The sequence below is a fragment of the Nansenia antarctica genome, assembly GCF_963989245.1.
Source record: "Nansenia antarctica genome assembly, chromosome: 18".
Lineage (NCBI taxonomy): Eukaryota > Metazoa > Chordata > Actinopteri > Argentiniformes > Microstomatidae > Nansenia > Nansenia antarctica.
Window position 1 is genome coordinate 20,479,161 of NC_137691.1, and position 12,500 is coordinate 20,491,660.

At 44.3% G+C, this 12,500-nt stretch overlaps 2 protein-coding genes across 2 annotated transcripts in view; one reads left to right on the forward strand and one right to left on the reverse strand.

Moving 5' to 3' along the window:
• LOC308173081 (parapinopsin-like) overlaps window positions 1-1,779 on the forward strand; it is a gene marked incomplete at both ends in the record, with an annotated part of 2,689 nt that extends 910 nt beyond the window's left edge. The window contains 3 exons of the mRNA XM_080548045.1: window positions 1-208; window positions 619-861; window positions 1,648-1,779. The exon at window positions 1-208 is cut by the window's left edge and continues 124 nt beyond it. Coding sequence (XP_080404171.1) covers window positions 1-208; window positions 619-861; window positions 1,648-1,779 — 583 coding nt within the window. The remainder of the gene's footprint in view (window positions 209-618; window positions 862-1,647) is intronic.
• A 3,503-nt stretch (window positions 1,780-5,282) lies between these two features.
• The window catches only part of cacna1da (calcium channel, voltage-dependent, L type, alpha 1D subunit, a), a gene marked incomplete at both ends in the record, with an annotated part of 88,448 nt that continues 81,230 nt past the window's right edge, over window positions 5,283-12,500 (reverse strand). The window contains 7 exons of the mRNA XM_080548046.1: window positions 5,283-5,588; window positions 5,815-6,132; window positions 8,610-8,716; window positions 9,538-9,677; window positions 9,986-10,114; window positions 10,903-10,929; window positions 11,866-12,251. Coding sequence (XP_080404172.1) covers window positions 5,283-5,588; window positions 5,815-6,132; window positions 8,610-8,716; window positions 9,538-9,677; window positions 9,986-10,114; window positions 10,903-10,929; window positions 11,866-12,251 — 1,413 coding nt within the window. The remainder of the gene's footprint in view (window positions 5,589-5,814; window positions 6,133-8,609; window positions 8,717-9,537; window positions 9,678-9,985; window positions 10,115-10,902; window positions 10,930-11,865; window positions 12,252-12,500) is intronic.

The following is a 12,500-nucleotide window of genomic DNA, read 5'->3' on the forward strand; positions in this document are numbered from 1 at the left end:
GTGGTCATTCTTATGGAACACCCCTCCCCTCCTGTTTGGCTGGGGCAGATATGAGCTAGAGGGTGTGAGGACATCCTGTGCCCCAGACTGGCACAGCCGTGACCCCAAAAATGTCTCCTACATCCTGTGTTTCTTCCTACTGTGCTTTGCTGTTCCCTTCACCATCATTGTGGCATCCTACACAAAGCTCATGTGGACCTTACGACAGGTGAGTGGGTGAGCTTTACAGTCTGTCTGTCTGTCTGTCTTGTAGTTTGTCCTCCAATGTCCCCTTCCACTGGCCTCTCCTGGTGCCCATGGATTATCACTTGCAGTGGAGGCTGGTGGAGGTAGACATCAGAGGAGGACAGGTTCACTGTAATGCATGGAATGGAATAATGAACGGTATTAAACAAGTGTCCTCATTCCATTCCATGCATCACAATGAGCCCGTCCTCAGATGTCTACCCCCACCAGCCTCCACTGGTCACTTGTGCCCTGAAGGATGTGTGTGACGGCTGTCATGTAGTATGTGGCGCAACTCTGTGTCCTGTACTGTGTATGTCATGTGTCTACTTTCAGCGGGTGTAGTTACTATAGTGATTCTGATGTTTTCCACTGAGCTGCCTCCTCTTCCAGGTGTCTAAGATGGGCTGTCTTAAAGAGGGTGCAACAGCTAAGGCGGAGGCCAAGGTGGCCAGCATGGTGATTGTTATGGTGGTGATGTTTCTGATCAGCTGGCTGCCCTATGCCAGTCTGGCCCTCCTGGTGGTGTCTAACCCAGACATGCAGATCCACCCGCTAGTTGGGACAGTACCTGTATATCTGGCCAAGAGCAGTACTGTCTACAACCCTCTAATCTACATCTACCTCAACAAACAGGTGCTACAAACAATATCTCTAGATCTGTAGCAAAAATGATTGACACATGTTGGATTAATAGCAGATAATCTTATGGTGGAAACATAAACTCCCAGGTTTACCTAACCTTGTTATTAAAATTCAAGACCATACTTAACCTGTTCTCAGAGTTGGTTAACTTGAGGTTCCCCAGGTCTCCACCGAATTGGGTAGATCTGATTTGAGTTCTAGTGCACCTAGCTGGGGGAACACTAATGACACCACTGCACACAAACATTCAGTTGGATGTTCTGGGCAATTTAGGGTGTTAAGTGAGGGCCTCCTTGGTGAAAGAAAGCTTTGAAAGCTTTAATATGATGTGTTGATTTCTGTATTGAACTGTGTTATATTTTGTATGTCTTGTTTTGTTATTGCGTAATAATTGTGGACAGGGTGCACCTGCAAAAGAGGCCTTGGTCCTCAGTGTGTTTCCCCAGTACAAATAAAAACAATTAGTAGAATGACTTCAGGATGTACGGCTCTGTAGGACACTGACACCATCTAGTGGTATTCAATGAGAACGCCCATTTATATAACCAATGGATCATGTCATGTCTTGTCATAGAGATATTATTTTAATGAAACTGTGTGTTAGCAGTTTTGGGATAATTACATACATTCCAACAGGAATGGATGACAGATGGAAATTAGCTTCTTACCAAATAAACTCAACTAACTAAACTTCCATCCAGGCAAGCAAGCGCAGCTCAAACACTGTATTTGAAAGAATTTGACTTGTTGTCGTCTATGCTGTTTTGTCATCCTTAGTTCCAGAAACATGCAGTGACCTTTCTGCTTTGTGGGAGAAACCCCTGGGCCTCTGAGGAGGAGGCGGTATCAGACAACCAGACCATCATGGCTACGATGGGCCCTGACAACAACCAAGTCTCCCCCATGTGAATGTAGAGATGTCCCCTGTTGGCACCAGCGCAAACAGAATGTCACCCATACTGTACATTCATAGCTTTTAACATTGTTCAGATTAAATTAATTATAAAATAGTTTCTTTTCTAAGTTTCTTTGGTCACCTATTACCCTTAACACAATACAACATTTGGGCTGGGAGTCAGGGGGTTTGATTTGAAAGTGGTAGATTACATTGTTATGTTGGAGTGTTTGTTTATTTGGCTACCATATGAAATGTATCTAGTATATAGTATATAGTAAATATGAATATGCTGTCAATGTGATAAAAGATCTGCATCCATCATTAATGTGCATAAAGTATAGTTTCTCACAAACAGTGCAGAATTTCAGTGTAAGTTTATTCAGTAATAATCATTAGAAAATAAAATATCAGTGTCGATTCAAATAAATTCAAGGCCAAAATAAAATGGAAAAATACAAAAAATGTATTGATACAAAACCTAGAGGGTCATAATAAAGCATTTGCTACTAAGATAAATCATGTTTACTGAATAAAAACATTACAGAGCAAATATCAGGACTTTCAAGTAGAGAACATTACCATGGGTCTTTCCTTACGTTTGTACATATTTTACATTATCTTCTATTTTAATACATCTTTAAGAACAGTAATAGTAGTAATAGTAATCATAATAATTATAATAATATGAAAAACTAATCAAAATGTTTAAATTAATAAGTGTTTCTCTGTAAACTGGTATATTACCATTGGATTCTTTTTTTTTACCTGCAAACAGAGGAACAGCGCACCTTGAAAATGTTATTTTTTTCTTTTTTCTTTTCTTTTCATATTCTTTTAGTCCCAGCAATGTAAGGTGAGGCGTAAATGACAAATATAGATTTCACTAAACCATACACACAGTCACAAAAAAGTACAAAATTGTCTCACCTTAATACACACAAAATGTGTATAGAAAAAAGGAGAAACAATAGCACTATACAGTTACTTGTGCAAAGACAAACAGCTATGTGCTAATATTTAAATTCCATTGGTATAGAATGAACCAAATCATTTTCTCTTTTCTTTTTTCAGGAATCCCTGACATGAGGTAAAAGTCAGTTGGTTTTATCTTTAGTTTAACACAACTTTTTAAAAGTGTTTACAAAATAATGCATATTTTCAGTTTATCAGTAATTGCTACGAATAGTACAATGTGCCTGGAATGCGCATTGGTCCTTTCACAAGATAGTCATCAACAAAAAGACCATAACATGTTTTTACTCACAAACAATTCAAAGAGCCCTTTCAATGTGCACACAAAGTGACAAACCCTTTCAATGTGCACACAAAGTGACAAACCCTTTCAATGTGCACACAAAGTGACAAACCTTTCAATGTGCACACAAAGTGACAAACCCACATGTCCACTACAGTATTCGGTTGACTGAGAGCCCAGAACACACTCATGAACTGCAGGTCTCATGGGTCTCATGGCCTACACGTCCTCTGGGCTCATTCTCCAGGGCAGCGCCTGAAAAAGTTAACATCGTAATCCTTTTTGTCAGTTTGTTTACTATTGTGGTGCAGTAATTTTAAACTTCTGTAGTTAGCAAGAAGAGTGGGGTTTTTCTTTCTGAAAGGAACCTAGCACAAATGACCAGTACCAATCCCCTATGGTGTAAGAGAAGCTGTGGGAAACAGACTGGTTGAGAGACTGATATGTTTGTCCCCAGTGCTTTACGAGGTATACTGTATGAAGCCAGAGATGTTGAAAGAGTCAGGGGGGGGTAGTATTGCTTAGCCTCTCTCCAGCTGCAACACATCAGGCCCAATATGCCATATATATATGTCCTGACATGAGCACACCTGCTGTTAACCCACCTAGGACATGCCTCATGTGGCCATCTCTCCTGTGAACATCCCTGATGTGTACATGTGATGTGTACATGTGATGTGTGCATGCCTCGCCTGCCCATGTACGCTCTGACACACGCCTCCCAAGCAACATGAAGGCTGAGTGATTAGGAAGATTCAGTTTAAAGGATCAATGGAATATCATATCATGATCAACAAATATGTTAAGGAAAATCCCAGTCCAAGCAAAGAAAAAGAGAAACCTATTCATCTCTGACTATCATGTTTTCTTTCAGCAGCAGAAGGCATTTCAGTTTGGATCGATGACACCTAATTTATTCCAAAATCAACTAATTAAGCAGCATTGACAATGCAGTAAGCATTTTACCTTCCTGTGCACCTCCCCTGCACAAAATATGCAAAGACAATTCTTTGTCACATTTTATAATATTTCAGCATTTCATCATGTTATTCATAAGTGGGCTTAATTAACCGTGTGGAATTGGTGTTTGTTTGGTGGAGTTACACTTATATACTCTTATGATCATAAAGCAAGTAAAAACAAAGACATTTGCATATCTTGTGCAGTTGTGTTGTCGCACAAGCATAAACTCTTTAAAAAACAAACTGTTTTCACAGACAAATCAAAGATGCATATGAGCAAAAAAGAAAAGGCAAATAAAAGTCAGAATATTGTACCTAATAAAAGAACCCCCAATCTGCTTTCCTAACAGGACTCGTTAGGCTCCATATTGCTGATCTTCTTTTAAATGATTACATAATTACAAAATATAGAACATCTCTTTACAAAGTTTTTTTGTTGTTTATATAATACAATTCATGTACAGTATATCTACTATGAAATATTAATCAGGCTATTCTAAAATTAAAAATAACCTGCCTGCTAGTGCATTTATCACAAATGCTGTTGTTGCCACAAAAGTATATACGTATCTCCAGTTTGATGACGCTATAAATATGACTGATATCTCCTGCATAAATATGACTGATATCTCCATATCTGCATAAACTGGTTAATCTCTACTGTTGCTCTTCACAATTTGACCCATCTACAGCAATTAGTTTTATAATTCTATTTCAATGATTTAGGGATCAAGTTCCACTATGTCTAAGGGGGGTTGGGAGATATGCCTTTCTATACTTGCATTGAAAACTTGCATGATATGCCAAACCTTTAATAAAGTGACTGAGGTAATGACATCTTACATCTGATTGTCATCACCCTTAAAAACTCGCCCTCTAGTGTCTCACACCTCTGCCAATAGGTCCATCTCCTTTACTAACACGCCATGTCCTTGTCTTTGATTGGCTGTTGGGTGAACCTGTGTGTGTGTCACCTCCAGGCCGTGACCTGTGACAGATGGGAATGCTCCCCTATGTGCCAGTGTTGGTTCGGGGGGGGGCGGGACAAACATGATTCCCTGGCACCAGGAGCGGTTTCCTGGCTGTGTGATTGACAGACGTGACTAGCCTTACTAGCAGGAGGTGAGTGAGAGAGAGAGAGAATGAGCAGGGCCAGTGTGTCTCTTCTCTAGGTGCCTTCTCTTCCATGTAAAAGGCACTTCTTTTGGTCGTGAGCCAATAGATGCATTTCTTCTTTATTTTTCACTGACGGTAGTTTATGAAGTGGATACTAGTTCGTAGTGTTCTCCAGCTAATGCTATAAAGTCGTGATGCATATCATCTCATCAGCCAGGTCCTCCTCGTAGGGGCCTCGGGGCTCCACCTCTGGCTCCTCGTCGCTATAGCTGGCGGTGGCGTCCTGCGGGTCATAGTCCCGTGGATTCAGAACAGGGAACACGTTGACCCCGTTGACGCCCGGGGTCACCCCGCCGTTCAGCAGGTGGCTGGCTGCACTCTCCATCTCATCTATAGTCATCTCGCAGGCGTCGGCTATCTCGTGCTTGGTCGCGGCCACGAACTTGGGATCCTTGGCGTATCTCCCGAGGCCCTCTGATATCAACACCTGCTCAACAAAAGGAGAAAACAGACCCGATAGTGTGTTAGAACGGATCCGTTCCAGTTTGCTGTTACGATATCTCAAACTCAATGGGTCTGAGAGTTCAAACCACCTAAATCAGCAGTCACTCCTGTAAAATAAACAATGTAAGTCAGGTTAACATAAGTGTGGTCAAGAAAAAAACTCCTAGACACCTACACCACAACACCCCCAACCCCCCCCCCTGACTCACCGCCTCTACCAGACTGGTGGCGCTGCCTCTCTTCTGGTGGTACTGGTTGCGGAACTCTGGGGGAACCTGCAGGTGGACAGGTGAGTACGTCCTCTGGCAGTACTCAGGGTCGTCTGTGTACCAGGAGCTCTTACGCACTGACACCTGGCTGCTGCCCGCGCTCTCCCTGCGTGGGTGGTCCACTCGGATCAGAGGCGTGTAGTACGGCGACTGCTCTTTACTGGCTGGCGTGGCGGGGGGCGTGGCCCAGGAGCGGGTGGAGCGCGTCGGGGAGAGCCGGTGGGCTCTGCTGGAGTCCAGCCCTGCTACGGCCATCACCTGGGAGGAGGAGCGGCCAGACACACACCTTACTCACAGCTGCATCAGGACATGGAAGCGCTACACACAGGTTACTGTGTTTTACATTCATGCAACATTGGGTGCCCTTACATACTGTAGAGTAGTGCACTGTGAGGGGTGTGTTTGTGTGTGTGTGACATGTGTACAGTATGTAAAGTGCAGCGGTCATCTAAAGCAGTGCACTGGTGCGTGTGTGCATGCCTGCCTGCCTGCGTGCGTGTGTGTGTGTGTGTGTGTGTGTGTTACGGCCGTAGTGTTTGTGTACGTCCGTAGTGTGTTTGTGTGTGTTTTGTTTGTTTTCTGTGTCTCTCCCCGGGTGATTGACCTTCCTCCCTGCCTATCGCCATGGTGACGGCCTGATTGAGCACACCTGTGCAATCGCTCGATCAAGGGTGGAGGATAAAAGGCTGGGGCTGTGTTCGGAATAGCATACTAGCATACTACTCATACTAGATATGACGTAGATTTGAGTATGCGAGAGCGTTCACACTGTACAGTATGCAAGATTTGAGTATGCGAGAAATGTAGTATATACATACTATATTTTCTGAATTATTTAAGTACGATACGACTGGACACTTCTGGGGTACTGAATCCCCCAAATGCATTGCGCGTCCAGGGTTGCCAGATGGACCGGGTTACCGCCGAATGGGCTACTGGATTTAGAGGTTATAGAAAGTTTAGGCTGTAATTTGTCAATCCCATCTGGCAACCCTGTGCGTCATACAAACTTGTCATACAGCTGTTGTTTACATTGTCCGATAGCCTGGGGACCGAAAGCTTGCAATAAAGTGTGAGTGTGCAGATGCTGCTTTTTTGCACTCTATTTGATACTCTTCAGCTGCAGCACCCCAGCTAAGTCTGATCACGGATGAGCGGTGGTATTTTCACTATACTGCGAATTAACATGGTGAAATGCATTCTTAGACATGTCTACGTCATCATGATTAGAAATATGCCACTTGAAATGCATGAAATCCAAGTTTATTCGTGTCTTACACACACGTTCGCCTAGTATTTGACTGATTGTAGCCCAATCACGAATGATCCCAGTATTGTCGCTTCAGACGGACAAGTTGGTTGTATTGTGCTTGCTGCAGCAAGCCCACGATATGTTATTGCTCATATATATTTATTTTAATCCTGTTCTTTTACCAACTGCTAAGACAACAATATAGTAAACTAGTTACTTGAGCTAGCTAAAGATATTGCCCCCCCAAATCATTTTACAACTTGTAATTATGTTATGTCCTTTCTGTCGAACTCCGTAAGTGAAGGTACAGTATGTAAGCAACGCAGGGTGCGTTCGTAAACTCGCTCTGAGAGCGCCGGAGCGCACACTGGGTTCAACGTCATAAAGGGACCAGGTAATTTGATTGGACAAGAGGCATTCCATGAGTGCTGATCAGATTTCCAGGGCGAATTTACGAACGCAGCTGTAATGTAGCTAGCGAACAGAAGACGGAAAAAAACGTCAGATCAGATATATAAACGGGTTATTTTGATAAACTGGACACATTTGGGGAATATATGTGGTTACTTTCTCTCCTGAGTTGTCTGTGTGGTTAAGGTTTTAGCTCCAGCTGTTGTATGGTTACAGGTCGTAGGGTTAGGGTTAGCTCCAGCTGTTGTATGGTTCAGGTCGTAGGGTTAGGGTTAGGGTTAGCTCCAGCTGTTGTATGGTACTACAGGTCGTAGGGTTAGGGTTAGGGTTAGGGTTAGCTGTTGTATGGTACTACAGGTCGTAGGGTTAGGGTTAGGGTTAGCTCCAGCTGTTGTATGGTTACAGGTCGTAGGGTTAGGGTTAGGGTTAGCTCCAGCTGTTGTATGGTTACAGGTCGTAGGGTTAGGGTTAGGGTTAGCTCCAGCTGTTGTATGGTTACAGGTCGTAGGGTTAGGGTTAAGGTTTTAGCTCCAGCTGTTGTATGGTTACAGGTCGTAGGGTTAGGGTTAGGGTTAGCTCCAGCTGTTGTATGGTACTACAGGTCGTAGTGTGTACCGGTGTTGATAGTTTTGACTTTCAGTGTGTTTGTTAATATTGTGTTTGGCCTTTACTTTACTTGCTACATTGTTTATCTGTTAACTATCATAATTACTTAATTACATACTATTATTAAATACTATCATTACATTACTTTACATTCACTCTCCTTTTTATTTGAGAGGCATTTTTAGTTAAAGAGTTTCACAGAAACCTATTTATTTGACAAATTATACAATGTTTTATTTATATTCTCCCGTCCGCCTCTTGTTCTTGTCCCCCGGTTCTGTTTTATTTTTACTCCCCATATCCCCTGGATAATATCTGGGGACGTGTGTGTGTGTGTGTGTGTGTGTGTGTGTGTGTGTGTGTGTGTGTGTGTGTGTGTGTGTGTGTGAGTGTGTGTGTGTGTGTGTGTGTGTGTGTGTGTGTGTGTGTGAGTGTGTGTGTGTGTGTGTGTGTGTGTGTGTGTTACCTGATGCTGCATTAGGTGCAGTGGTAGAGCAGTGCGTTGGTGTGGAAGCTCGTCCTGGCTGCCCTGTCTGCGCAAACACTCAAAGTTGAAGGACGGCCTCCTGTTACCTGAGTGAGTGAGGGGTGGAGAGGCCAGTGAGTGTGACTACTCATGCAGGGAATACTGAATACATGCGATACTGTAAGTGGCAGCTGAAACCACATTTCACCCCCAAAAAATATTCAAGAAGAAGAGTATGAAAAATATGGGAAAATTAAACAAATTCATGAGTGAATCAACAAAACCTGACGGTGAATTGCTCTTTGATGTGTTTTGCTTCTAAAGTATCTGACTACTGTATGACCATTCCAGACTATAGTTTTTAGCTCTGCATTTTCTGATGATTGCTGCATGGCCACTAGCTTGCCTTAAGGCAATGCCTGATGCTTCATCCACAACAGCACAACCAGGGTGTCTGCGTAGGTTCCCAAAGGTCACACAACTGTTGGGTGTCGCACACCTATCTAGATTTCTCGATGAGCTACCGGCCGCATAGACGTTGCACACTATTGATGGGTTGGTTAGTGAATGGAGGTAGCAAACATAAAGCTGCAAAACAAAGACCACCTCCTTATGCTCTCCTGGCTGGAAGTCTTCATAAAGCACCGGGAAACCAACAAACTATCCTGAGGTAAATACAAGCAGCCTTTGTTTACTAGACACTAGCCTACAGTGCAGTCTGACTTCTGCCAACATACTTTGACTGCAGACAAGACCATTCATTATGTCATCTGTAATATGAAAGCCACCAGAAGTGTGTACAGAAATGTAATGACACCGCTGTGCACAGGCTACGCAAAAGTATGAATGACAGAGTGCTAGTCTCAAAAGTGAAACAGAAGCCCGTAGAGGCCTTTAGAGACATTCTCCACGCTGGGAAGGGAGTTACCTTGTGGTGTGGCAGGAAGCAACCGTCTCTTCGGTGACCTTCTTGGATCGTGGTAGAGGGGCTGCTCGTCATCGTCATAGTAACTGTCAGGGTGATGGTAACCTCTGGGAGTCTCGTATTCAGCGTCACTGTTCTGGTACCTGTCAAGGTATTCCTTATAGGACCTCCTGAAAGACAATTGGTCGACCATTGGAGAAGTGATCAGTATGACTCGTTGTCTAAAGCTCATTGTTAAACACTGTACAGTACAGTAGTCGGTTTTTCCCTCACATATGAAAGACATGGGAGACAGCGCTACACTCAAAAGCCATTCAACAAAATTCAATAAAGTGAGAGGAGAAAAATCGAAATAACAGTTGCTGTATATATTTCACGCAAACTATTTCCTAATTCCAAGTTGTTGTTGTCTTGGTAATGGTACGTTAGGGTATGGAGGGTGGGGTGGTACCTGTCTCCTGACAGCATGCTGTCATCTTCATAGAACTCCTCCCCGCTGTAGTACTCTCCAGAGTAGCGGTCCTCATCCAACTCCTCCTCCCTGCGGATGGTGGGGTGGCCACGGTCTCCTCCATGGGCCCTGGTGGGAGGTCAGGGTTCAGAGGTCAGAGAGTGCTGGGTGTGACGCTGCATGCGGGGTTAGGGGGGGTACAGGGCCATGCACTGCCATGCAGACGCAAGCCTCCAGGGGGCAGCGATGCAACAGAACGCCCTCATCTACCACCACAGCCTCGTCAAGACAACAGGTAGAAGAAGTGCCAGCTGTGCAGATTTACAATAAAGAACATCACGCAATGTTTCACTGGGGGACAGTCTCAAAGGAGAACTAGGGTTGCCTGGCATTCTGAAGTCTTCAATCAGATGTATCAAAACTTACATCCCCTTGTAACGCATCATAGCATAGCATTAAGTGAATCAAATACATTTTTAGAGGAGGTGGTTTATTTACTGGTAGTAGGCTTCTTAGGAAGTGAGGCTTTAGGGGGGAGTAAGGTAAGTTTCCATACATATCCATTGGTTTGAGCATCCGAGTCGTCCTTCAAGGCAAAGCACTTCACTTCTGTTAGCGGTGCTCTCCTTCCTAGCAGACACATGCATACAGCAAGACTGGTCTAGGCAGTGTGCTGGCCACCCATGCCCTCTCCCCATCGCTCCCCAAACATAAGGGTCACGGAGAGACAACGTGTCCTCGTTGAGAGGGAGGGAGGCAGGAAGAGGGATGACTGGACAGCACACGCGGCCCTCACTTAGCAGGGACGTGGTCACTCATCGGACCAAAAGACGAAAACGAAATCAAAATGAAAATGTTCCCCTTTTGTTGCAGAAACATACTGTACTGCTGTAGGCATACCTAGGAAAATAACATACCTAACATAGGTCTCATAGTAGCGCCTTCTATCCAAGAAAGCAGAGGGATGGTTGAGAGAAAGCATTTTGGTTAGGTAGGAGAAAGGGAGGAGGAGGAGAGAGAACAGACAGAGTGTGACATATATATCATACAGTATATGACAGTATATGAACCATATACAGCATTCCTATATATGTATTATTGAAGGAAGAGGAGAGAGCAGGATGGCAGGTGTGTGCCATTGTTGGGGGTCAATTCCATTTGAATTACAGTTAGAAATTCAATCTATTAATTCACACAATTGTGAATCATTTGTTTTTCTGAATTGACAGTAATGTAAATGAGATTGACCACAACCCTGAGGTGTATACCAAAGAAAGGTATTGACCTATTCTGGAATGGGAAGTCTTGAGACAATGTGCGATAGGTCAGTTATGGAATGGACTGTCATTGAACAAGAGTGCTATTTGTCAGTTATGGGATGGGCAGCATATGATTGGTCAGTTTTGGGTCTTACAGGGTTTCTGCCTATAGGTCAGTGACAAGAGTTTGATAAGAACACACTGTTTCCTGCCTTCGGGGAAATCTGCAATGATACACATAATGTCCTTATGGCTTATACTTCCTGCATGCTAACATTGCATGCTAACCTAGCATGCTAACCTAGCTCAGGGTGTTATATTGGGTCAAATCCAATGTGGTGACATCACACACTGAGACAGTGGACATGACTGTGAGGGACTCAGAAAGTCCCTCAGGTAAGGACTTAGGAGAGGGACCGGAAGAGTTTAAAGGTTATAGTTTACATTGACTATAACCTTAACTTATGTTGTGCATTTGAGGTTTATTTGAAGCCTCCAAGCCCACAAACCACTGAGAACTAATCTAATTCTCTCTTGTTAAATCAATTCCACTCAACACGTGACGCTTCACCCATTTCAACAGCTGAACAGAGAGATGGCTGAGGGTCAGTGTGTGGTCACCTTTGTCCCTGTGGCGTCCGGGCCTTGTCATAGTCGTAGTAGGAGCCGTGGTGGCCGGGGTAGCCGTTGGCAGGCGCATGCTCATAGTAGCGGTGGTGTCCTCCGTTGGGCAGGCTGGACACGTTGGCGTTGTTGAGGTTGATGTTGGTGGACTTGGGCGACTTGCCGTAGGAGTTGTGGTGGTGGTGGTGGTGCTGGTGGTGGTGGTTAGGGTGGGACATGGCGTTGGCTCGGCATAGGCGTCCCACTGGCTGCTCCATGTGGGCGTAGTGGGGCGGCGGCTGCACCTGCAGGGGGCGCTGTGTGGCGTTAGTCTGGTGGCCCGAGGAGCGCCGGTGGTCCCCGTTGATGTGGTTGAGGTGGTTGCCGAAGAGCCCGCCGTTGCGCTGTGAAGGAACACTCAGGGTCAAAAGGTCAAGGACTCTTCTTATCTGAGTGGGGGATGAGTGCGCTACTGATGTGCAACTGGTCGACTCTGAGATTGTTAGGTTTTTTTACCCCCAGAAATTGTATGGGCAGAAAGTAAGTTCAGAAGCTGATTCAATGGTTTATGGTATATGTGAGCGAAAAAGAAGGCATATTCTATTCCTTCTTCCTCTGAATTGAAGTGAGGGAAAAACAAAAGAACTGCAAAT